Source organism: Ammospiza caudacuta, chromosome 9, assembly GCF_027887145.1.
Source record: "Ammospiza caudacuta isolate bAmmCau1 chromosome 9, bAmmCau1.pri, whole genome shotgun sequence".
Classification (NCBI taxonomy): domain Eukaryota; kingdom Metazoa; phylum Chordata; class Aves; order Passeriformes; family Passerellidae; genus Ammospiza; species Ammospiza caudacuta.
In genome coordinates, this window is record NC_080601.1 from 31,006,700 (window position 1) to 31,029,041 (window position 22,342).

Below are 22,342 nucleotides of genomic sequence, written 5' to 3' on the forward strand. Positions count from 1 at the left end.
ATTATATTATTGTGTTATATATATATATATCACAATAAAATAATTGAAATAAAGAACTATATATATACTATATATATAGTATATAAATATATACACAACTATATAATTATTAATATATATATGAAAATAAAACAATATATTAATAATATATAATAAACAAAATAGTATATATAATATATATAATTATATATAAATTAATATAAATAATAAATAGAATGCATTAATAAATTAATAGATCATTAAAATATAATATAATTAATACCTATTAATATATAATATTATATACTAGGATTTAATTATATATATATAGATATATATAATTAATTATTTAATTATACTTTGTTAAGTATACCTGTGGGCTGCACAAGGAACAAGGCAGGCTTGCCTGTGTCCTGACCTATGGAAACCCTGCAATTTTTACCATCCTGCTGGCTTTAAGCACCATAGGTACACAAAGATCTCTGTGTGATTCAGGAAGCACAGATTGCAGAATCTAATGCTGGAAAGGATTGATCTAACTCAGTGCATCTCTTTGTCAACTAGAGATTATGTGAGAAATTGAAAACTCATGAAACCTAGGGTTTCATGAGTTTCCAATCATTTCCTTGGCTCAGGAAAGCTGGTTTCTAAACCCAGTTTTTGGGCTCCGAGTACACCTGGATGAGGTCTTAGAGCCCCAGGGATCCCCAAACATGCAATTTCCAATCAGGAAGAAAAAAGGAATCTTGGGAATCCGAAAAGAAAGGCTTACAAACACTCTGGAAAGGAGATAGGGTCAAATGAAATGCAATTTAAAAAAATCGCAAAAATCTGGAGTTTTAGTGCCTTCCAAAAAGAGGCTGTGATTAAATGAACTGCGTTGCAAAGGACCAAAACATGGCAAAACTAAGCTCACAGATGTTACAAAAGCAGGGGAAAAAGTCAAGCAAGAATACAAAACCTGGAGGGGAAGATATGAGGGACATGGCGTGGATACTTAAAAAAAAATTAAAAAAGAAAAAAATCGTTCCCTAAGTCAAAGCCATCAAAAGGCATGGCATGCCATCAAGGGCATGGACATGCACCAAAGATTCCTCTACTGGTCCCCATTGAAATCGCTGTATTTCAGGGGGATCTATATGTGACCTTCCTCCTCATATTCCTTCTAAAAGCAAGTCATTGCTGAGGCCTTAAATGGATGCTCAGACATTCCGTGGCAGCTGCAGCACCCTCTAGCTCTCCTTCTGTATGAGACAAAGCACTTTGCAAGGTCAGAAAGTCATGGGGCACTGAGAGGAGATGGGAAAAAACAGCCTTATAATTATGATGTATGGGATGGTCTTGCAGAGATCTACTGATTCCACCGGCAAGCAGGACACTGCTGAGCAGTTTTTGGGGCTGCTTTCTTCTTAAAAATGTGACTTGATCTTCCTGGCTAGCCTCTAGGCCCTTTTTTTGGTAAATTTTATTTCAAGAAGTGTAAGTAGGTAAGTGGCTTGGGTCTCTCACATGATCCCTTATTAAATTCACTCTCAGACTTGGCCTGATTCAATCAGAAATATTTAATGAGCCTGTACCTGAGGGGAGCTCATTCTCTTAAGGCTGGGTCAATATTTGAGGCTGGCACAGGCACTGGGGAGGTGGGGTCCCTGCAAAGCCAGCACTAATCCTGTCTGGCCTCACAGGAGCTCAGAGGATGCTGTCTGTGCCAGCTTGTCATGAGTGTCTGGGCTGCTCTTGCTAATGGAGCTCTGAATTACTCTCTGGAGGACTGGTGGGTGAGCTTGGACTGTTCCTGGGCCATGCTGGCTCCAGAAGAGAGCCTGTTTCTCCTTTAAAAATGGGATTTAGGTAAGTGCCATCATTTTCACCCTCTTTAGTCTTACATTCCCTCATCGAGCCACACCATGCCTGTTTGTGGTGAGTAAAGGTAGGATGGCAGCTGTCCTGTAAATGCTGCAGCAAGGAAGCTGGGGGTTGATCCCACTGGGCCTTTCTCCCTGCATACCAAAATGCAAAAGGCCAAAAGCCAAAGCCAGCCTGCAAGAGCTCTGCTGATGCTCCCTGTAAAGCTAGCTGGCTTCTTCACCTTCAAACCCTCTGCAATCTCACTCTGTAGCAGGAGTAAATTAATTTGATTCATACCTGAGGCATCTTACATAAACATTCAGGCCAACTCCTCCACTGAAATGAGGAATTTTTTTTTTCTTTCCTTCAAAATCTGTCACTTTACTTCTCTCTTACTGGGAAATCAACATGCCCACTAGCAGCCTTGGTGTGCTAGTCAAGAACACCCAGGAGCTTTTGTGGGGTTCTGTGTATCCAAAGCAAGAAATGTGGAGGTATTTAAATGAGAAACTTGCTAAGGAAAATGGTTTGTAGCAGGAAATTTCCCTCCAGAAGAATATGGAATTCTGCTGGTGGCACTTCTGGGATGCTTAACAAAGCAGTAATTTTACCAGCTGGAGCTGATACAGGGTGTTCTAAAGCAGCCAAAGGCAATGGGGCAGCGATGCTGGGCAAGGACAAAAGCAGCTCCTGCTGCTGTCCATTCAGTGCACAAACCCAGCCCCCAAATGGAGTTATTTGGGGATTCCTGGGCTCGGAGGCTGACAGGACACCAAGGAGCTCACTGGCAGGTTTGTATCAAGGGGTCAGCTCAGAGAGGCCAGGGAGTGTGACCTGGCCCAGGAATTTGTGCTGTACCTACAGTGCCTCCCCAAGCTGCCTGTGGGAGTGGAGCCACCAAGAGATATTTCACAGATGTGCCTGTTGTGGTGTCCGTTCTGTAAAGGCCTCAACTGTTTTCTTCAATAACTTTTCTTTCCTTCCCAGCTGAAGCCCATCCTGGCTTTCCCTCAGACTGCAGCAGGCAGTAAGCTGCACACAGTTGCTATCTAGTGGCCAGAGGAAGGTAATGGAAGATTTTCCCTGCTGGTTCTGGGCAAGAGGACTGCTACACAGATACAGGCAGGAATCTGTTATGTGTCTTCATGTAATTTGTCTGGGTAGGAATCTGTTATGTGTCTTCATGTAAATTGTCAGGGTTACTGCTGTTTTTCAGTGGGTTAGATCTCTGAAAATTGTTTTTCTTGATGGTGCAATCACTACTATTTAAGCTATAGTTCACTGCAGTTGTAGTGTACAGTTCACTGCATAGCTAAGGATTTGTAGTAACTAATGGTATTTGGGATTTGATGTACTTGAAATCTATTGGAAAATAGAGCAGGGACAAGGCCCATTACTGAGAAAACCACTGGTACCATAATATACTCAACATTTTATTATAAAACCCTCTAAAGAGCCACTTTATAGGTCACAGTTACAACAAAGGAAATGCCTTGAGTTAGGAAAACAATGGGGACACAGAGACATTGTTTAACATTTCTTGTTTGAGGAAAATGAGTGTCCTTCAGGACTTGCCCATGTTTACCATTCCCTCATGGAGACATCCCAGCAGGAACACTGAGGCTGACTGGGCTCTGAGGGGGAAGCAGAGCTGCTTCTGCCCATGGCTGTCTCAGTGAAATGTCTGGACAACTCGTGGAGGATGGCACAGGTGTACACTGAGGGAGGATGGCACAGGGAGTATGCTGAGGGCACAGTGCTACACGGATATTCAGGGTACAGAGAGGGGCTCTTGCCAGCTCTTCATGGGCCAAAACAAAAGCTTCATGGAGTCTGTGGCCTTCTGGTGCTCTGGAGAAGGAAATCCCCAGGATCCTGAACCAGAATCAGCAGTTTATTTGCATGATTTTTTCCTATGTGCACAGGGCCCAACCTGCCAGCTGAGGCTCCAGAGGCCTGGCATTAGCAACTCCTCCATCTGCACCACAGTGGGAACTAAAGAGTAAAAAAATGGGAGCACAGTCACCTTTCCTTCTTCCAGGATACCCTGACCAAGGGTTTTTGTGCACCCTGGCTCTGTGGTGGGGGCAAGCAAGCCCAGAACCTGTCAGGACATTCTCACTCACCCCAGTGACAGCACCAGCCCTGGGTATCAGAGCCTTGTGCTCCCACTGGCTGTTTGGCCTTTGTGTGAAGACAGAACAGCCTTTTAGAGGTGCTCTCAGGCCTGTCAAATATTTTCCAGGGTGAGGAAGGTACAGCATTTTTCCTGTCTGCCTTTACCTTGGCTTTGGTTTAGCCACAGGACCCCATGGATGATCCACTCTGGGAGTTGGTGCTGCTTTAACTTTGTAGGGTTAAAACAACTCCAGTCCCATCCATCAGCCCAGTTCCTGAGCCTGGGCTCTGAAGGGTCATCAGAGGAGACAGGATGAGGAGTCTCCAGGCCATCACACATGCCAGCAGGTTACAGGGAGGGGAGGAGTGCATAGATTTCTGCCAACACACTGCCACCCTTCTAATTTCAATATCTCTAAGTTTAGCAGTTCCAAATCTCCAATCACTTTCATTAGAAAGCTTGGCTATGGTAGAGAGGGATGGGCTTTGTAGGCCATACTGCCAGGGCCCAAAGGCTGTATTAATGATCAGGAAATGAGGGTGACAGCACCAAGAGGTCCAGCAGAGCCCTGGCAGTGCAGCCTTACTGCAGTAGGGAGGGACACAGGGACAGAGGGATGGCTTCAGCTGCAGCTCTCAAAGGATCAGACACCACCACAGCTGGGGCAGCAGCATGGGTGCTGCTTTACCTCCCCTCTCCTGGGAAAGGGGACCCCTGAAGGATCTAGCTTTCCCATGAAACAGCTGAGCAAGCCCTCAAATATTACTTTTTCTTTCTTTCTTTCTTTTTTTTTTTTCTTTTCTTTTTTTTTTACTTTTTTTTTTTTCTCTTTTAAGACCAAACTCCTCAGGTGAATTAAGATCCTCAAGAAAGCTAACTGAATCTGCCTGGCAGATCTTCTTTGCTCAGAGCTCTTTTCACTGCCAGTCCGTAACACAGCTTACAGCACAAGAAGGTGAGCAGCTCAATATTCTAGCAAACCTGCAGCTGGTAGGAGATGCTGGAATGCATCAGGACACTGATTAAAAAATGCCCTGGACAGGCTGCTGTGTGCTTCTCATTCATATTTGAAGAATTGCTCACATGTGGGATAGCCCTTGATTGAAGGCTGGATGAAATGTAGCTGAGTGATGACTGGCAGCAAGACAGATTGATAACTTTATCAGGACAGGTACAAACTCACCAGGCTGAGGAAGAGCAGAGGTTCCTTCTGAATCCACTACAGTCACTAATACAGAAACCTTAATAACTCAATGATAAACCTTCAGAGTAGAAATACACAAAACACCCCCTATGTACAGTAACATTCTTGTTTACATCAGCTGGGTTAGGACTTTGATGGAAGGATTGCCACTGGCTGTTATTGTTTTAGCTACATGGTTGGGATTTGTCTGGAAAGAGCAGGTTCATGTGGGGTAACTCTGGTCAGCAGCTGTGACTCCAGCGCTGCGTCGGAGCTGTGGGCGCCACGTGGAGGAGGCACTTGGTGTGTGGTGGTGCTGAACACCCAACCTCCACTGACAGATGGTTGAATCCCCTGGGCCAAGCGTGGGCAATTCGAGTCTTTAGTCCATCTTTGAACAACGTGCTTCTAACTAGCTCCCTTTTTCTCCCATTCCTGCCAAGGAAGAAAGGCAAATTAGTCAAAATGCAAAGCAGGCAACCATAATGTGCATGGGATCAACATGACTGTCTGGTCCCCAAGTGGTTTTGGCTGCAAGGTGGGTCAGGGTTATATTTAAGTTACAAACAATGCATGTATTTATTCATTTAAATTGTACGCAAGGCAAACACAGGTGAAAAGACTGGAGGAAAATCAGGCTGACGTGTCTGAATTGTGTTGGTCAGGGGTGTTTCCCAGACATGGGACTCCCCCACAACCCCATCTCACCACAGCCAGTTTGCTCCACTGACAGAAAGACAGAGGCTGTCCCAGATGGGTTTTCCAGCTGTAACTCACCTTAGCTTTCTGTAGGACTGTTCCCTTCCCCGTGACCATAACAGATAAGGGCCGGTTTTTTAAAGCCGTGGCTGAGTTGACTGGTGAGTTCTCTGCGCTGTTTGCTGGACTGGCACTTTTGGCCTGAACCTACAATAAAAATCAGAGAAATGGTTATGAATACAGACTACTGGGAGAGATTGCTGCCTTTTCCCACCATCTCCTAGTCACAGTGTCATCCCATTTGCACGGAGGTGCATTTTTTCAGTGACAGGCCAATTTCAAAAAAACATCAGGGGAGTTTGTGACGTGTTTGGGTTTTGAGGACTCTAGAACTAGAGATACAGAGCAGGGTGCAGGTGCTGGAGATCTGCAATTCATGCAAAACAAATTCCCAAGAAGGAAATTAGATGCCTGAATCTCCTGCAAAAACCATCCCTTAGCTCAGCCAAATGCAGAAGGAGCTGATCCCAGACTTGCATGCCTCTGGAGGGTGCTGCTCAAGGTCCCGCAGGAAAATACAATCACTCTCCTGAGCTCCATCCACCTTTAACTTCCCCATTACTGCTGTTACCTCATTAAATTATTATTACATAATGTATATTATATATAATAGTTAATACAGACATATTAACTATACATTCATACAAGATTGCATATTACACATAATAATGATGCTATTATTAATTATTACATTTTTAAGCAGGCTGAGACTGTGTGGCTGCCTAGCTGCCAGAAAGCTGCTGTCCATCCCAGGGGTGCCCCACATACCCGTGGGGCTGTGTTCTCCAGGTGTGTGGTGTCCACTGCTGTGCCCAGTGTCACCGGGCCAGACTCTGCCTTCTTCAGGTTCTCCTTCACCTCCACCAGGCTCAGCTCCAGGTCCACCCTCTGGCTTTCCTTTCTTTTGCATTCTTCATCTATCTCCTTCAGCCTCTGCTCCAAACTCTTGTCTGTAGGAAGAGGAATCTTGGTGCCTGCTGGGAACCTGGGGAGCTCCTGAGGGGAGCAGGGATCAGGGCACATCTTGTACATTTTCCTTGGGTTTTATCCCAAGAGGGATGTGGCTCCTGCTCTAGTGCAATCTGGGTTATGTGGTTTGGCTCAAAGCACCAGGTTCCCCCCATCTCTTCTGGTCCCAGAAGGGCCAGGTTCATTGCTCCCTCTTTCTCCAGAGACCCAGCTTGGCTCAATTCCACACATCCCACCTTGCCCTGCCCTACCTGTGCTGCCACCAAGCATTTCCTTCAGCTCCCGCCTCTCCTTGCGCAGCTGGGTGAGCTGAGCTCGGATCTCATCCTTCTCCTTCTCCAGCCTCTCCTTCTCCTCCGTGAACCGTCTCACCTCTGCCTCTGTCCTGTTCTTGCCCAGCTTGGTCTCCACTGCTCCTGCTGGAAACACAGCCCACCAACAACACGCTCAGTCAGGAGCAAAAAAGGAGGAGGGAGAAAACCTTTCCAGATGCTTGAAAAGAAAACAATGGAAGGTCTGAAAAGTCACCAACCACAGCACACAGACTGCTGGAGAGCAGAGGCAAGTTCAATCTCAGGGCACCACCTGTCTTTAAACACCCTTGGGCCACCTGAGCAGCACACCCACCTGGCAGTGGCATCTTGGGCCACTTGAGCAGCACACCCACCTGGCAGTGGCATCTTGGGCCGGTGTGCAGGTACCAGCTGGGGACTGCCTGCTAGAACTGGCCCCGCTGGCACATCAGGGGCCACATTGCTCTGCTGCTGGCTCTGCATTTTGGCAGCAGGCACCCGTGGCACAGCCTCCTCAGGCTCTGGCTTCTCTGGGTGTTTCTGGGAAGGAGAAGGAAGTGGGATGATGAGGTGTAGGGAAGTGGCTCAGTGATTAAGCCTGGCCTGGTATCATGGTTTGGACAGTACCTGCTCCGCAGTCTCTGCTGCCTTAGCACAGGGCTCAGCTTCCTTGGCCATGGGGGCTGTCTCAGCTGTGCTCTCTGGGGCAGCCTTGGCAGCCCTTTCTAGGGATGGTGACCCGAGGGGGGAAGACTGGCATGACATCTTGCCAGCACAGTGCAGTAAGGACTTCACTGGGGTGAGATCCAGATACACCCTGTCTTGATCCCCTTCCAGTTTGCTCTCACTCTTGGGTACTTCTTCCTGCAAAAGAGACCATCTGCTGAAACTAGAAGTACAAAAAAAATCTTAGAGGAACTAAAATGCCAGTCTCTAGTTATTCCACAGAGGCCTTTTTGAAGTACTGAAGGAAAGGCCCCTCCTGTTTTCCTTCAATAGGTCTCTCTGATAGCAGCAACAGCCCCATGCAAGGATATCATACTGTTGTACATCCAGCAACCCATGCCCCATTCTTTGCCTTTCCTGAGGTGACAGTCCCATTTCCCAGCATGACCCATTGTTCTTGTCCTTTCACACAGGACTTGCTCTTACAGGCACAAAAAAGAATTTTTGAAAGGCTAGGCTTCAAAAATCCCACTATCACCATATAATCCATGCTGTTTGCTGATGAAAACTGTGGAATTTTATCCCAGCTGCCTGAGGATCCCTACAGCCCCTTTCTGGAAACCCCTCTCCCATTCCTTAGCAACTCCTCTCCATACTTGGTTCTGCTCCATTGCAAAGGTCAGGATCTCCCCAGGGGCTGGGAATCCCTCCCTTGCTCTGCTGGAGACTCCCCATGAGCAGCTGTTTGCCGTGGTGCCCCCAGAGCTCCCTGCAGCAGGGCAGCTCTCTTACCACAGGCAGGTCTGGCAGATCCACGTCGTCGTAGAGCTCATCCTGCTGCACCCTGCCCTTGGGCAGGTTGTCAATGTAGGCATTGGGCTCAGAGTATTTCCTTTGCATGAGCCTGTGAACAGGACATCCCATCAGGGGGACTGGATTTGCTGCATGGCTCTGCAGTGCTGCATTTTGAGACACCTGAGAACACCACTGCTGAGATCTGGGCAAGGCCAGGCAGCCAGGTGCAGGAGAGGAGAAGGCAGAGCCATACAGAGCAGTGGGGTCACTGCTGCTGCTGCCCCCTAAGCAGCACCCACCAGAGTGGGGCTGTACTTGCCCTGGGCTCTCCCCTTTCTCACCCAGCCCTCAGCCACAGCAGCACTGCCACAGACACATTTTATGAAAAATCCTTTCCTTAGGATTTTTTCTCCTGAGAAGCTGAAAGGCCTCAGGAACAAAATGTAAACAATGATTATCTGCTGCTATGGAATGCAACAGGTGGATCTGTGATTGGTCTCATGTGGCTGTTTCTAATTAATGGCCAATCACAGTCCAGCTGTCCAGACTGTCTCAGTCAGTCACAAGCCTTTGTTATCATTCTTCTTCTATTCTTAGCTACCCTTCTGATGAAATCCTTTCTTCTATTGTTTTAGTATCTATTTAATATAATATATATCATAAAATAATAAATCAAGCCTTCTGAAACATGGAGTCAGATCCTTGTCTCTTCCCTCATCCTAAGACCCCTGTGAGCACCACCACACAGCACAGTCACCCTGCCCCAGTGATGGATGGGTGGCTGAGAGCCCAGCCTGCTTTTGCAACAGCCACTCAGGCACATGCTCCATGGCAAGCTGCAGCTCAGGAAGTGCTCTCCTGTCCCAAAAGAAAGTGGCTGAGCTGCAGCTGTGAATTCACCACCTATTTCCATGGCAGCTAACCTCCCACAAGTGGAGAGCCCCTGCTCTGGCTTGCTTTCCCTCTCCCAGCCCCAACCCATTACCAGTGACATACAAGAAGGAATTCTTGGCAGCGCTCACAATGCAGGAAACCCTGTCAGCATCCACGTAATCGTAGGTGAATTCCTCTGGGTCTGTTTTCGAGCCTGACTCCGACAAGAGGAGGCCCAGCCAGTGGCCCATCTCCTCAGAGGACTTAGCCTGCAGGGTGATCAGATAGACAGGACAGGCTGCAGCAGTGGTTTCTCTGCACTCACAGGGCTGATGCTGGCTTAGGTTGGGTAGAGAAGCATGCTGGCAATCCCCTGGGTATTTATAATAAAACTTAAAAGTAGGCTCTTAAAGGCTGCCTTAAAAGTACAGCTCTGTGTATGGACTGATTCAAAAATTTGGCAGCTACATAAATGCAGCTCTTTGCTCTGCTCCTTCCTAAAATTTCTAGTCAGTCTGCATTTTCCTTTCAGTGGTGATCAACTCAGCTCTCTACAAGAGTAAGAGAAGTCTCTGAGGCTGGAGATGTTGGCAGGGAGCAGCTTTGGGTGAGGAAAGCCTGCGAGTTTTATTCTGCACCAGCAGAGTGCAGCAATGGGATTGCCAAAACAGAGGCAAGGAGACCCGAGCCTGCTTGGTCCCAAACCCTTTCCACAGTTCTTTGCAGAGGAGAAGGGAAGAGCTTAGAACATCAGAGTCCATTGCTTCAACATGGCCAGGACCCAACTCCCAGCTGCAGTGAGCAATCTAACACTTTGCCACATGAAGAGTTAAATTCTGTGCCATGAAGTCAGCCCTAGCACACAGCCACATGCACCTCCCAATGCAGGGGACTGCACTTAAAGCAAGGAGTTGGCTGATGTAGTCACTTTTTGCACTGATTTGAGGAGTCAGAGCAGTAACCACAAAGTAAAATTCAGGGCAAGTGAATATATATATACACTTTCCAAACTGGAAAGTATATTTTAAGCTTTCAGTCTGTTTTATTTAGCAGAGACTTCAGTCCCTAGGAAGCCTGCCAGCCAGCCAGTCCGTAGATTGAGTCTGACATTGAGTCTGACATCCCAACAAAATACAGATTCTTCCATTCACAAAATGTAAATTTTCCCAGCACCTCTTCTTCACATCTGTAATTGGGCAAATTTTTTTAGATACAGACAGACCCTGAATCAGAAACTAAACAAAAACATCTTCCAATTTCATGGTATGCCCTCAAAGTCAGTTGTTTAGCTATAAATATTCCACCCACTGGAAAAATACAGGAAATTGCTCACATTGTCCACCTCCTACTATAACCATGCTGTCGTCAGAGAGAAGCAAGATTAGAGATAAACAGTCCTGGATGCAGGCAAAGGAAAGTAACAGATGGAGATGAATTTACTTGCACTTTCAGGGGCAGATCTGTGATAGGCTTACTTGGGATGTGTGCCCCATGGCCTTGGGGCTCTGCTGTCAAAATATGAAATTCTCTGTTCCTCCTAACCACAGCTTTAAATCCCTAAAGTGGCATTGTTCTCAAGTAACATTAACCATCTGCAATGCACTACGCAGAACTTAATTATCCAAGGTTATCCTGCAGTGGGGGGAGAGATGGGAATCTCCAGAGGACCAATGTCCCCCCAAAAGATGAAGGCTGAATGGTGTTTCTGGAGGTGCCAGCATCACACACAGCCTGGATTACCAGGGAGGTGGGACACATTCTAGGTGACCACAGGCAGATCAGCCAAAGTCCTGCTCTTCAGGCTCTGTTTCATTGGACTGATGTTCCTCTGGAGGAACTCACTGGCATTTAGACCTCCTAAGCTACCCAAGCTGGTGATTTTGAGCAAAGCTTCCTCAGAGATAGACACCCTACCTCCAAAACAACCCTCTCCTCCCCGTTGTGCAGGATGCGGAAGGAGTAGAGATGGTCAGGGCTCGGCTCTGGGATGATCTCACAGCCTGCCAAACTCAGGGGCTGCTGAGCCAGCTTGCTTCTGTTCCTGTCCTGGTAGAAATGGAGGTGCCCATCTTTTATCTGACACCACCGTGACTTCCACTGGCTGTTCACCAGCACATTCAGGTAACCTGCAAGTAATCAGAGCTCATTAAACACATTTTCCATTTAATCCATATTAATTTGTGTAACAGCCTGGGGATGTCTAAGGGTAAGTTATGAGATCACCACACAACACAAAGTCACAGGCACCAATAAAGAGCAAAAGCACAAAGACAAGCTAGCCACATAAAACAGGGTGAAAAGGGTAGAAATCTTGAAAATGAGACCCTTGAAATTCAGGATAGCTTTGGAGCAGCAAGGTGGCTGCAGCTGGTTGGACAAAGTTGGTCCCAGGTGATAAATAAAGCTGATCCTCACAACTCTCCCTGCAGGCTCCCACACCCTGGCAGCACAAATGCCCTGTGTGTGCATGTCTGGTATTACCCACCCTTCCTCTTGGGTCACCCTGAGAGCCACATCACCACAATCTGCATGGATTTACTGGCAGGACCACCTGGCACAGGCCCTATTGGGGAGGATGATGCCTGGTGCTCATCCTGCCCTGAGGCAAATCCCTGCAGAGGGACTCCTGCTGCCACTCACTTGAAGTCTCCAGGGATCTCTCTGGGCTATCCAGGGAGCTGGACTTCTTCCTCCCGAGGTTCATCAGGTTGCTCAGTTTCAGGCCAGTTGTGCCCTTCTTCTTAACTACCAGAAATGAAAAAGACACATGTGTGGCTTTCCCAGCTCCCAGCCTGCTGTCCCACCTCACACACATCCCTTGCAGAGAGCAAACCTGTGACTCAGGGACAAGCTGGAAAAGTGCAAAGCCCAGGGAGTTCAGGAGGAGGATGGCACCAGTAAGATCAGTTAGGGATCTGTGAAGATGCTAATCTGTGTTGCTTTACATGTCGGGTGGCTCTGACCAAAGGCCAGTCACTGCAGGAGCAGTGGGAGGTGCCTGCACAGTTCTTGCTGGACATTTACCAACCTCCTTTCACTTTCCTATACCACAAACAATTTAATTAAGAACCATTACCCATTAACATTTACTGTATTCAAGTCTTTTCCTCTCTAAAAACAAGGACACAAGGTGGGAGGGGGAAAGTTTATGTCCAAAGAACCTTGTCAACATTCTCCTGCTGAGCACATCAGTCAGTGTGTGGCTGTGGAACCAACAGGCAATCCTGGCAAGAATATCAAATTCCCAGGCAATGAATGCACACACAGCTTTAACGAGGTGTGTCTGAGGCGGCAGTGGCAGGAGCCACAGAAGGGTAAGGGCCCATAGTCCCTGTCATTCCCAGGGCAAGGTTTTACCATCTTTTGCCTCAGCTGTCTCCACGTGGCCGTCGGTGCTGCTCCCACTCTCGGAGGCTGCAGAGTATCTCTCAGACACCTCCACCTGTCAACAAGCACCACGCACAGGCTCCACAGATGCACGTGACCCATTCTTCCAGCCAGAATGTGCTACAAGGACCTTTCTCCCCTTCTCCCATGTTATGAGTTCCCACTCTCTCTGTAGCAAATGCTTTCACCTGGCCATCCCCAGCCAGCTCACTCACACACTGTGCCCTTCCCATTGCTTCTGAACACACCCCACCCCAGCTGGGCTCACTTCTGAGGAGACACAGTGGCACCACTGCTGCCACCCCATGGCACCCTGCAGCCTGGCTGGTGACAGTCCCTACAGGGGGAATGGGCAGAGGAACCAGCCAGGTGCCCAAACAGGTCCATTCTGGCTGCCCACCAGAGACTTAGGAAAGTCTCTTTGTCCTCCCACTGTTTTGGAACAAGCTGCTCCCAGGGGAGTGTCACCTAAACCTGGACTAGAGATGGCCCAAGCCCTGGCATCCAAGGGTCTGTGTCCCTCCCAAAGCTCTTGGAGAACACAACCATTCCACTGGATGAGATAGCAGCTACTGCCCTAGACAGTGAGAAACCAAATGCTGAGTTAGTCTGGGAGGGAAGATATGGCAACAAAATTAAGATGCAAAGGAAAATTAAGATAGTTCCAAGAACGCTCCTTTTCAGCAGCACAGGGGTCTGGTTACCCTCAGTCTTTGCTTGCTTAAAATTAAGGCATCTACACTTCTATCTATTGAAGGAACAGGGCTGAAAGCCCAAGTGCCAGTTCTGCCTGTGGAGACAAGAGGTACCTTTGGGTAGCTGAGACGCTGCGAGTCTGGGATGTACTGGTTGCCTTCACTGCCGCCTTCACAGAGCAGACCACTGGTCTCTTGGATTACCTGTGCAGAAGGGGAGGCCAAAGCCTGTGAGAGAGCTGCATTAACAAGATCAATTCATCCCCCCCAGCTAGGACAGACAAAACCACATCAGCCTGGGACAGCCATGGTTTGCTGTCCCTGTGACCCTGGGGACTGTCCTGGAGCTGCATCAGGCATGCAGCAGCAATTACTGGATCCAAGTCACTGGGAGAGGCTGCCAGCAAAGGCAGCCCTGGCGTCTCACAGCCCTTCTGGGCTCCAGGAGGCTCCTCCTCCTGCTGCTGTCCCATGGGAAGGGCTACATCTACCCCTGCCCTCAGCCCAGACATTTCCCCCACCACAGCAGCTGGGCTGGGAGGTCCCCACGTGGCCTCCAGTACACTGAAGGCAGCAGGGAGTGCAGGAAGAATCTGTTCCCAGGACATGAAAATGAAGTGGTATATTTGTATAAAGGCTTGCAGCGAGCAAGGGAGCCAGAGCATGCAAGGACAGGGCTGAGATAAGATCTGCTCTCCCAGCAAAGCATGGGAGCACCAGTGGGACAAATCCTGGAGGTGTCACTGACCCTGAGCCACTGCTCTGCCTGGTCCTTGCTCTGCAGCCCCAGCACGATGACATCAGCGTTTGTGGGGATGATCTTCAGCTTGTGCTCCTTCTTCCTCACTTGCTTTTCCTTGTGAATGACTGTGCAGCCCAGCAAATTCACGTCCAGCTGGGGGTTGTGGTCCTTGGAGCTCTTGTAGCACTGGGGAAGGAAGGCAGGAGTGGATGAGAGGCAGAGGAGGAACCCTCTTGCTCCCTGGCAGGAACTCAGTCCCCCACAAGTGATGCATGAAGTCATGCAGCCACATGCATTGACTGCACTGAACACAGCAAAGTCCTACAGTTCTAATAGGTCTGCACAGACTACACCCTGGAGATCCCTGATGTGCAGGTACACACACACCTGACTGCATGCACACATGGTCTGAAATACCTTCTACTGACACAGGATCAAGTATGTGGTTAGCCTCCGCGGTAAGAACCCCTTCTGCTCAACCACCTCAAAAAGTTTGCCCGAAAAGTATCCCTAGACATTTTGTGGCATTGTGATTTTGGTCACAAATATGTCCTTGTGCCCCCTTCAGCAATCCCATGCCCACGTTCCTTCTAAAAAAGGAACAAGATCCCCAAATCTCCAGGACATGGTTTTTGAAGCTTCTAGGGGTATTTTGTTTTTTGACAGCTCATTTAACATGGTCTGAGGTGTCACTGCCTTCCTGAGCAGTGACCAGAATTGTTTTAGACAAACAGATTGTTTTAGACAAAGAGGAGAGGATCTGCTCACCAGCAGCCTGGTGTCCTTGATAACACACAGCTGCTTTGCCCACTGTCCCAGCCACTTCTTTCTCCACAGGAAGGCACAGATGCGAGCGTCCTTCATCAGCTCGATGGTGGCCTCTGGGGATGGCCACTGATGGGTTGCTGACTTGCCTTTGCTGCTCTCTTCCTCATCATAAGATTCGTAGGAACTACTAACAGCTTCACCATCTTCTACAACAAAAGCAAAGCTCTGTCATTAAATCCATTTTTAGAATAGCTCTGAGTCAAATGCTTCCCTCAGCCATGCTCACACATGCACAAGCTTCCAGTGCAGGGATGTGTCTTTTGAGGCTCTCCTTCTACAGAAGGATAATTAATAAGAAAATTATCCTCACGGATCCTTTTTTCTTTTTAGCCCAATATGGATCTCATTGTAGTATTTTGTGCCTAATAGCCTCTGTTAGTAAACACTCAAAAGACACTTCTTGGTTGACCACAAATCTGAGAACATTCCCGTAGACATTTCCTGATGTTTGCTGCTTTCCCCCCCAAAGATGCTTTTACTACATTCCACTTCAAGCCAAACACACACAATTTTTAAGGCAACAACAGCAAGCTACAACCAGCCCTTGTCCTCTAAATGCCAGAAGTAAAAATGGTATTTGCAAGGCCATGCAGCAAGCAATGATCTATTGTATTTGAGATGTCATTCACTTTCCCCCTGGTCTAACAGGTCCCTCTCTCTCTACTCAGCTTTTAAGGGACAGCAAGGAGCTTTGAAGTAACACACTGTTGCAGCACCAAAAATTAGTCATAAGTGGCAAATGTGAGGAGCCGTAACAACATTTTTTATGTCCATTCTTAAATGGATTGCTATGTTACTGGGATGAGTTGGAATTTTCAATACCCAGCTCTAAAGCATTGCAGAATTTTGCAGTTTTCAGCTGATCACTGGTACCAGGCTCATCAAAAACACTGAAAATGTTCTCCCTGAGTGCAGAGGAATTTGCAACACTCTGCTGGCATTTAGAGCCCTAAGTCACAACATAAGCTCACAGAGCAATATGGGAACATTGGGGCACCATTTGTGTAGGGTTTACATTCTTGTCCTATCAAATAGCATGGAGGAATAGTGTTAATTTTCTCTCACTGGAATTAAATCTAATTTGGATTCTTACCAAATCTTACTATCTACATAAAAATAACAGCATCAGATTGTGCAAATGAAAAGAAGAAAAGCAGCCAGAAAAAAGAGAAAGAAAAAGACATTAGGAGCTTCACTGAAGAATGTTTCAGTTGGGGTTATTTGTTCTTTAAATAAAAGGAACTGAGATGCAGTAACAAAGCTACACTCTTACACCCAGTGAAATTTCACTCTACAACCTCCCTCAAGTGATCAAAACTTCACCAATTAAAAAAACTTTTTAAAAAGCAAAGTCTCTGAATGGAGCACATCTCCAAGCCCTCAATGTATCAAACTGTCCATCTTTTATGGGAAAACTTTTATGGGAAACCTCAGTGCATTCCCACTATGCAGAACCTTGTCCTCAGGCAGAAATTCACATGGAGTAACAGTGCAGGTGTTTCTCACCTACAGACACCAAGGAGCTGGACCTCTGCACTGCTACCCCTTCCATAGGCAGCAGCAAGGATGCCTAAGGGAACCTCATTTTCCAAAATTCCCTCCTTTTCCACATGGGCCCTCTGGCCTCTTTTGGGAGTCTCTGGTGCCCCCACCTAAGGAGCAGGTCTCAGGCTGCCACCTTACTCCTGAGAAGCCCTGGATGCTCTTCTGTGCATCAACCGCAACCCCAAGTGTGGTTCCTCATGAGATGAGCTCTTCCCTGCTTGAAGAGCTGCTGGTCTGGTGACACTGCTACAGCCTCATGAAGGAAAGGCATTTACCAGGCTGTGCACCTAGCAAATGGGGACAAGCCTTGCCTGGTGGCTTGTGACAACCCTGTGGTCACTACTAAGGCTCACTCAGTCCCAAATCGTTCAGCTCAGGCACCAGTGGCAGCCACAAGCCTGGATGTCTTTATCTAAAGCCACCTCTGCTTTCCTGTGGGTCTTCCCATGAGCTCCCAGGGAGCTAAATCAATGCCATGATGCAGGAAGCTCAGAGCATCTTATACTCCCACTCTGCCTAAGTGGAGTACCTTCAATCCTTCACCAAACAGCTACTTGTCGATACAGCCAGCATTACCACACATTATCAGCTCCACACCAGTGACAGAACCAGAATAAAGGGGAATAAAGGCTAGGAAAGTTCTCTTCATTGTCATCCTGAGCACAGGGAAAGCCACCAAAAATAATGCATTGTGCAAAACAGTGAGAGGTGGTTATCCTCCATGCGTGTAACAGGCAAATCCAGGGGGAGATACCTGATAATCTTTCCTAAAACTGAGCTTTTGGGGGGTATTTTTGGGTTGGTTTTGTTGTTGTTGTTTGAAAAAGGCACTTCAGGTTTGGAAAGCATGCCATACCCATAGTTATTGTGGCATAAATAACGCCCTCAGTAACCTGCAACCCTGGCCTGGGTCCAGCCGCAGCAAGCCTACCAAAAAGACCTGCACAGTCAAAAAGAAAGAGAAAGGGAGACAAAGAGAGAAAGCCACAGATAAGCAAATGCAGAGAACAAGGGCACCAATCCCCTCGGCCAGTGAGGCTGTCCCATCCCTGCACGCTGAGATTTCATAAAGGGACAGCGTTCTCAACCCATCCCCTCAAACAAGGCAATTCCCTTTAAAACAGAATCGTCACCATCGCAATCAAGAGCAGCCAGGGCTGATGAGCTGTTTCAGCCAGAACAATGATTGCTCAGTTGGCAGCCACGGGGCTGCTCCTCTCCCGGTTTCACTCCTTATCGCACCCTCCAATTATGCAAAGGCTGCTGATAAGGCTTTAACACATTTCAGCCCAAGAGGGAAGGGAAGCAGCAGCCTCTGCTGGAGCTGGAAAATGAAAGGCAGAGCATCCCCAGCGGAGGGGTGGGAGTGCTGCTGATGAAAGATGGACCCCGAGACCCAGCGGAGTCACCCGCTTGCTTGGTTTTAATTAATCCACCCCCGGTTTGCTGCAGTGTCTCACAGTCCCACCTCTGATGGTGCACCAAAGCTCTATCTCCTCAGCCCATCTGGAGGCTTGCTTTGATGTCCTTTCTTGGCAGTGCACCCACTTATTTTAGTCGTGTTCCTATTTTGGTCTGACTTCACTACGCCCATTTGTTTGGGGACACATGGGTGTCTTCCAAGGCTCACGCTGTAACACTGACAGAAAGTACCACAGAGGGACTTCTCAAAAGAGCTTACAGCAACAGGACAAGGGTAAATGGATCCAAACTGAGAGAGTCTAGGTCTAGCTTGGAGTTCAGGAAAAAATTCTTGACTGCAAACATGATGAGGAGCTGGCACAGGTTGCTCAGAGGGGCTGTGGATGCCCCAGCCCTGGAAGTGCTCAAGGCAAGGCTGGCTGGAGCTCTGAGCAGCCTGGTCCTGTGAAAGGTGCTCCTGTACATGCAGGGGGGATGGAACAAGATGGTTTTTAAAGTCCCTTCCAACCCAGGCCATTCTATGATTCTATGGAAGACCACCAGCAGCTTCCTGGACTGCCACCCCTCCTATCCAGCTTGTGGGGAAAGGCATAGAGGGCTCGGGGATTACTGGGGCCAGGCTTTGGCATCTTTGTCCCGGGCAAATCCAGGCACGTCCACACTGCCCTTGAGCAACAGCAGTCACACCAAGGTCGCAGATCATCTGCTAGCAGTGAGCACCTCTGTGTGGGACAGGTACAAATACTACTGACACCTGATAGGGCACAGAGTGGGGTAGGGGGAGGGATGGGATGGGATAGGATGGGATGGGATGGGATGGGATGGGATAGCTTGTGCTTGTTGAAACAAAGAGCAGGACAGAGACCTGCAGGATTGCCTTCATGCTGCTGCCTGATCTCTTGAGGCAAAGCAGGGCACCAGCATCACTGCCCAGCTTCCTTCTGCACAGCACACACACTTCACCTTCTCCTGAGCCCCCACAGCCTCTCCTGCCATGTACCTGCTGCTCCACATCTCTCCCTGCTCCTCCTGCTGGCTCAGCCCCCAGGAACCACCTCCAAGGTGAGGTTGCCAAAGAGCACATGAGAGATTCTCACCATGCTTCCTTCCTTCCTCCTCACACAAAGCAGACCCTGTAGCACACCAGGAGGTTTGTGTAGAAGGGATGTGGTCGGGTCTGCAGTGGCTGAGCAATCACAGGATGCAAAGGCACCACACTCCTCAGCGCTGGGCAATCAGTGGCATCCTCTGCCCCATCTCTGCTGCTTTCACAGGCTCCTGTCCCCACCTGCAGCTGTGACCATGCTCAGGAAAACACAGAGCCTGCTGGTGCCACAGAGAGCCTCTCAGAGCTGCCTCCCTTGGACAGTGCTCCCATCATTTGTGCTTTTCTCTTTTTGCAGAGCTCTCATCTCTCATTTCCTTGGGCACCTGACTGACCTAGATTTCGGTGGGTGGTGGGTGTATTTGCATCTCAGAGCAGCAGGTTACCAAGGAAAAGCAGAGGTGGGAGCTGGGTGTGCACTGATCATTCCTGCCAGCCAAGTCTCTGATCTGAGGGTGAGTTCTGGAGCTGCCTGGATAACACAAGCACATGGATCCATGGCTGTACTCCAGCTAATCCAGAATGTGCCTTTTTATGCCATGGCTCTTAACAATTTATCCACTTTCCCCATGTGCAGCAGGGGGGAAAGAAATCTCCTTTATCCCACATTGCAGGCATGGGGATGAGGCTGCAGCAGGGCTTCACTCTCAGGGCATCACAGCCCTCACCTCAGCCACAGGACCCAGAGCCTTCCAGCAAACACAGGGCAGAGCTTGGGGGATCTCTCCTCTGCACTGAACAGCACCTTTCACCCTGGCCTCAATGAGCCTGAACCTCTTCCCATCTGAGCTGGGCACCATCTCATCTTCCTGCTCACTGACACAGAGCTTCAAAGCCCAGTAGTTCACACTGGGGCTGAAGGGGACCCAGCTTCTCCCAGATGAAGCTGGGAATGTCGGGCAATATTTAAGTTTATGCTACTTTTCACTAAAGTTTTATTATTCTGTACTATCTGTTAAACTAGATTTGCACCTGAATATGAATTATTTGCATAGAAGGCCCCTGCCCTGGATGACTCAAAGCTCACCCAAACTTCAGAAAGCCCCACACCATGTGCCATCCAGCACATCCAATGTGCTTCCCATGACTGTTCAACCCAGCAGCACTTTACTGCTTGGTTCTGTCTGCTGTGCATTAGACATCATAATTCTTCAATTTCTGGTTGCAGGGTGGCTCAATTTCAATAAAAAGGTTGAAGCTTGTTAGTTTTTAGGTAGGCTATGAGCCCCCTTTGATCTGCTGTCTGTCACTAGGTGCCCTATTAAAGTTTGTCCCCATGTTTCTTATCAGCTCCCTTATCAGCTCTTGTCCCCAGAGACTTCTCCAGACTGAACAACCACAGCTCTCTCAACCTTTCCTCACAGGAGAGGTGTTCCTTTCCTCTGGCAATTTTGGTGGCCCTCCTCTGGATCCACCCTAGCAGGTCCATGTCCTTCCTGTGCTGTAGAAAAGTCATCTCATTTTTTCCCCTGCATATTGTGAGAGGCAGTTTCTGCTTTTCCACTGATTGTTCAGGAAGGTGTGAGTGCTTACAGGCAGACTGGATCACTTAGGTGTGACTAACTCAAATTTTCAAATAAATCACGAGGCTGGTTTATGAGTTATAGGGTCTGAATCCCACTCACTGGCTTTAGAAAGCAGAGCTAGAAGCATTGTATAAGGTGTTAATTTCAGATTAACAGATCCAACAGCCAAGGCTTTAGATCCAAATCTGTCACCCTTAACCCCCTTTGCTTGCCCTAACTCTTGCCACTCAGCTGTGCCCATGCCACACACTGTGCTGCAGCCAAGGCTGATGAGCAGAGATCTGCTCCTGCAGAGGGTGATAGGATCTGTCTCATGTGGGCTTAAATGGATTAGAAAGCGATGACAAATCAGCTCTGCTATCAGATCACAGGAAGGCAATCTCAGTGAAGGGTGTTCAACAAAAGGATGCAGGAACACATGTAAAAAGTGAGAATGTGGGAGCTCAGCATGCAGCAGCTCCTCCAAGAGGGGTGACAGGGGACAGGCAAGGGTGGCCCTGCTCCAGGACATGGCTGGGGTGCTGTCCCAGGCACTGAGGGTGTGAGCATGGAACCCACATGCTCTCCCCTCACACCAAGTGTGGCTCTCTAACCAAGTTTACAGATGGCTAAACTGCCACAAGAGACAGCTGAATAAAGAGCCAATTATAAAAATGGTTATCACTCCTAACAGAGCAGCAGAGCCATGGATTTTGAGCCCCAAGGGGACAATTAGAGCACTAGGACACGAATGCAAGCCACCAGAACTTCACCACTCAGTCCTGAATACAAACTTGTGTTTGGCTGCAGCCTATCTGCCAGAAAACCACCAAAACAAAGAGGACCCACAACGGTTTCTAACATTTTACACTGACAATATATTGACCCAATCATATTGCTAACTTCTACAGGAAAGTTAAAAATTGGAGCAATTCAGAAGTCTTTGCTTTCCAGCTAGCATTAGGTCTGTAATATCAAGTGTGATGAGCAGCAGAAAACAAATTTGTCCCAAAAGCTGTAGGAAATATCTGTGCTTTCATTTACTGATTCTCATGAGTCTCAAGTCCTCCATCTCCCCCACAAAGCCCCTCCCAAGGGTTAGCTGGGATATACCATTTACAGAGATGTCATAGGGCTCAGCCTCCTCGTAATATCCCTCTGGGGATTCAATCTTGGGGACTGCTGGTTGTTTTGTTTCGAGAATCTGCAGAACAAACACATAAAACAAACATGATTTAAGATAGAACCAGATCCACCAAAACAATGGGACATCCTTTCCCCCTTTTTTTAGTACTCAATTCATCCCCGTGGATGAAATCTTTTAGATGTGGTACAGTTAGCTCAAATATAAATTGAAATTACTGTATAATTGCATCATAAATGTTATTTTCTTTCATGTTGCTTGGGAAGATCAACTCATAGCAGCAATTGCAACCATCAGCCTTACCCTGAACTGAGATTTCTGCCTGCTGCACTGACCCCCCCAAGCTGCCCATGGTACCTGGGGGTGGTGCTCTGTGCTATGGGTATATAAGATATGGGTTATCTTATCAGGGAACCAGAAGGGAGGACAATTGGTGCAACCCTGGCTTTACACTGAAAACAACCTGAGCAGTCTCTGATTGTGTC

At 48.0% G+C, this 22,342-nt stretch overlaps 1 protein-coding gene across 2 annotated transcripts in view; it reads right to left on the minus strand.

Moving 5' to 3' along the window:
• Positions 1-3,283: 3,283 nt before the first annotated feature.
• The window catches only part of AFAP1L2 (actin filament associated protein 1 like 2), a 65,499-nt gene continuing 46,440 nt past the window's right edge, over positions 3,284-22,342 (minus strand). Inside the window, exons 5-19 of one of the 2 annotated variants that reach the window (XM_058810938.1) lie at positions 21,827-21,917; positions 15,077-15,282; positions 14,315-14,494; positions 13,681-13,770; positions 12,842-12,926; positions 12,125-12,229; positions 11,399-11,610; positions 9,608-9,753; positions 8,609-8,720; positions 7,778-8,014; positions 7,525-7,690; positions 7,109-7,276; positions 6,657-6,838; positions 5,907-6,035; positions 3,284-5,564 (exon numbers count right to left, since the gene is read on the minus strand). In XM_058810938.1, the coding sequence (XP_058666921.1) occupies positions 5,538-5,564; positions 5,907-6,035; positions 6,657-6,838; positions 7,109-7,276; positions 7,525-7,690; positions 7,778-8,014; positions 8,609-8,720; positions 9,608-9,753; positions 11,399-11,610; positions 12,125-12,229; positions 12,842-12,926; positions 13,681-13,770; positions 14,315-14,494; positions 15,077-15,282; positions 21,827-21,917 (2,136 nt within the window). In that variant the 3' untranslated portion in view covers positions 3,284-5,537. Of the gene's footprint in view, positions 5,565-5,906; positions 6,036-6,656; positions 6,839-7,108; positions 7,277-7,484; positions 7,691-7,777; positions 8,015-8,608; positions 8,721-9,607; positions 9,754-11,398; positions 11,611-12,124; positions 12,230-12,841; positions 12,927-13,680; positions 13,771-14,314; positions 14,495-15,076; positions 15,283-21,826; positions 21,918-22,342 lie in introns of those variants that run through there. The other variant, XR_009275091.1, reaches the window with a different exon arrangement.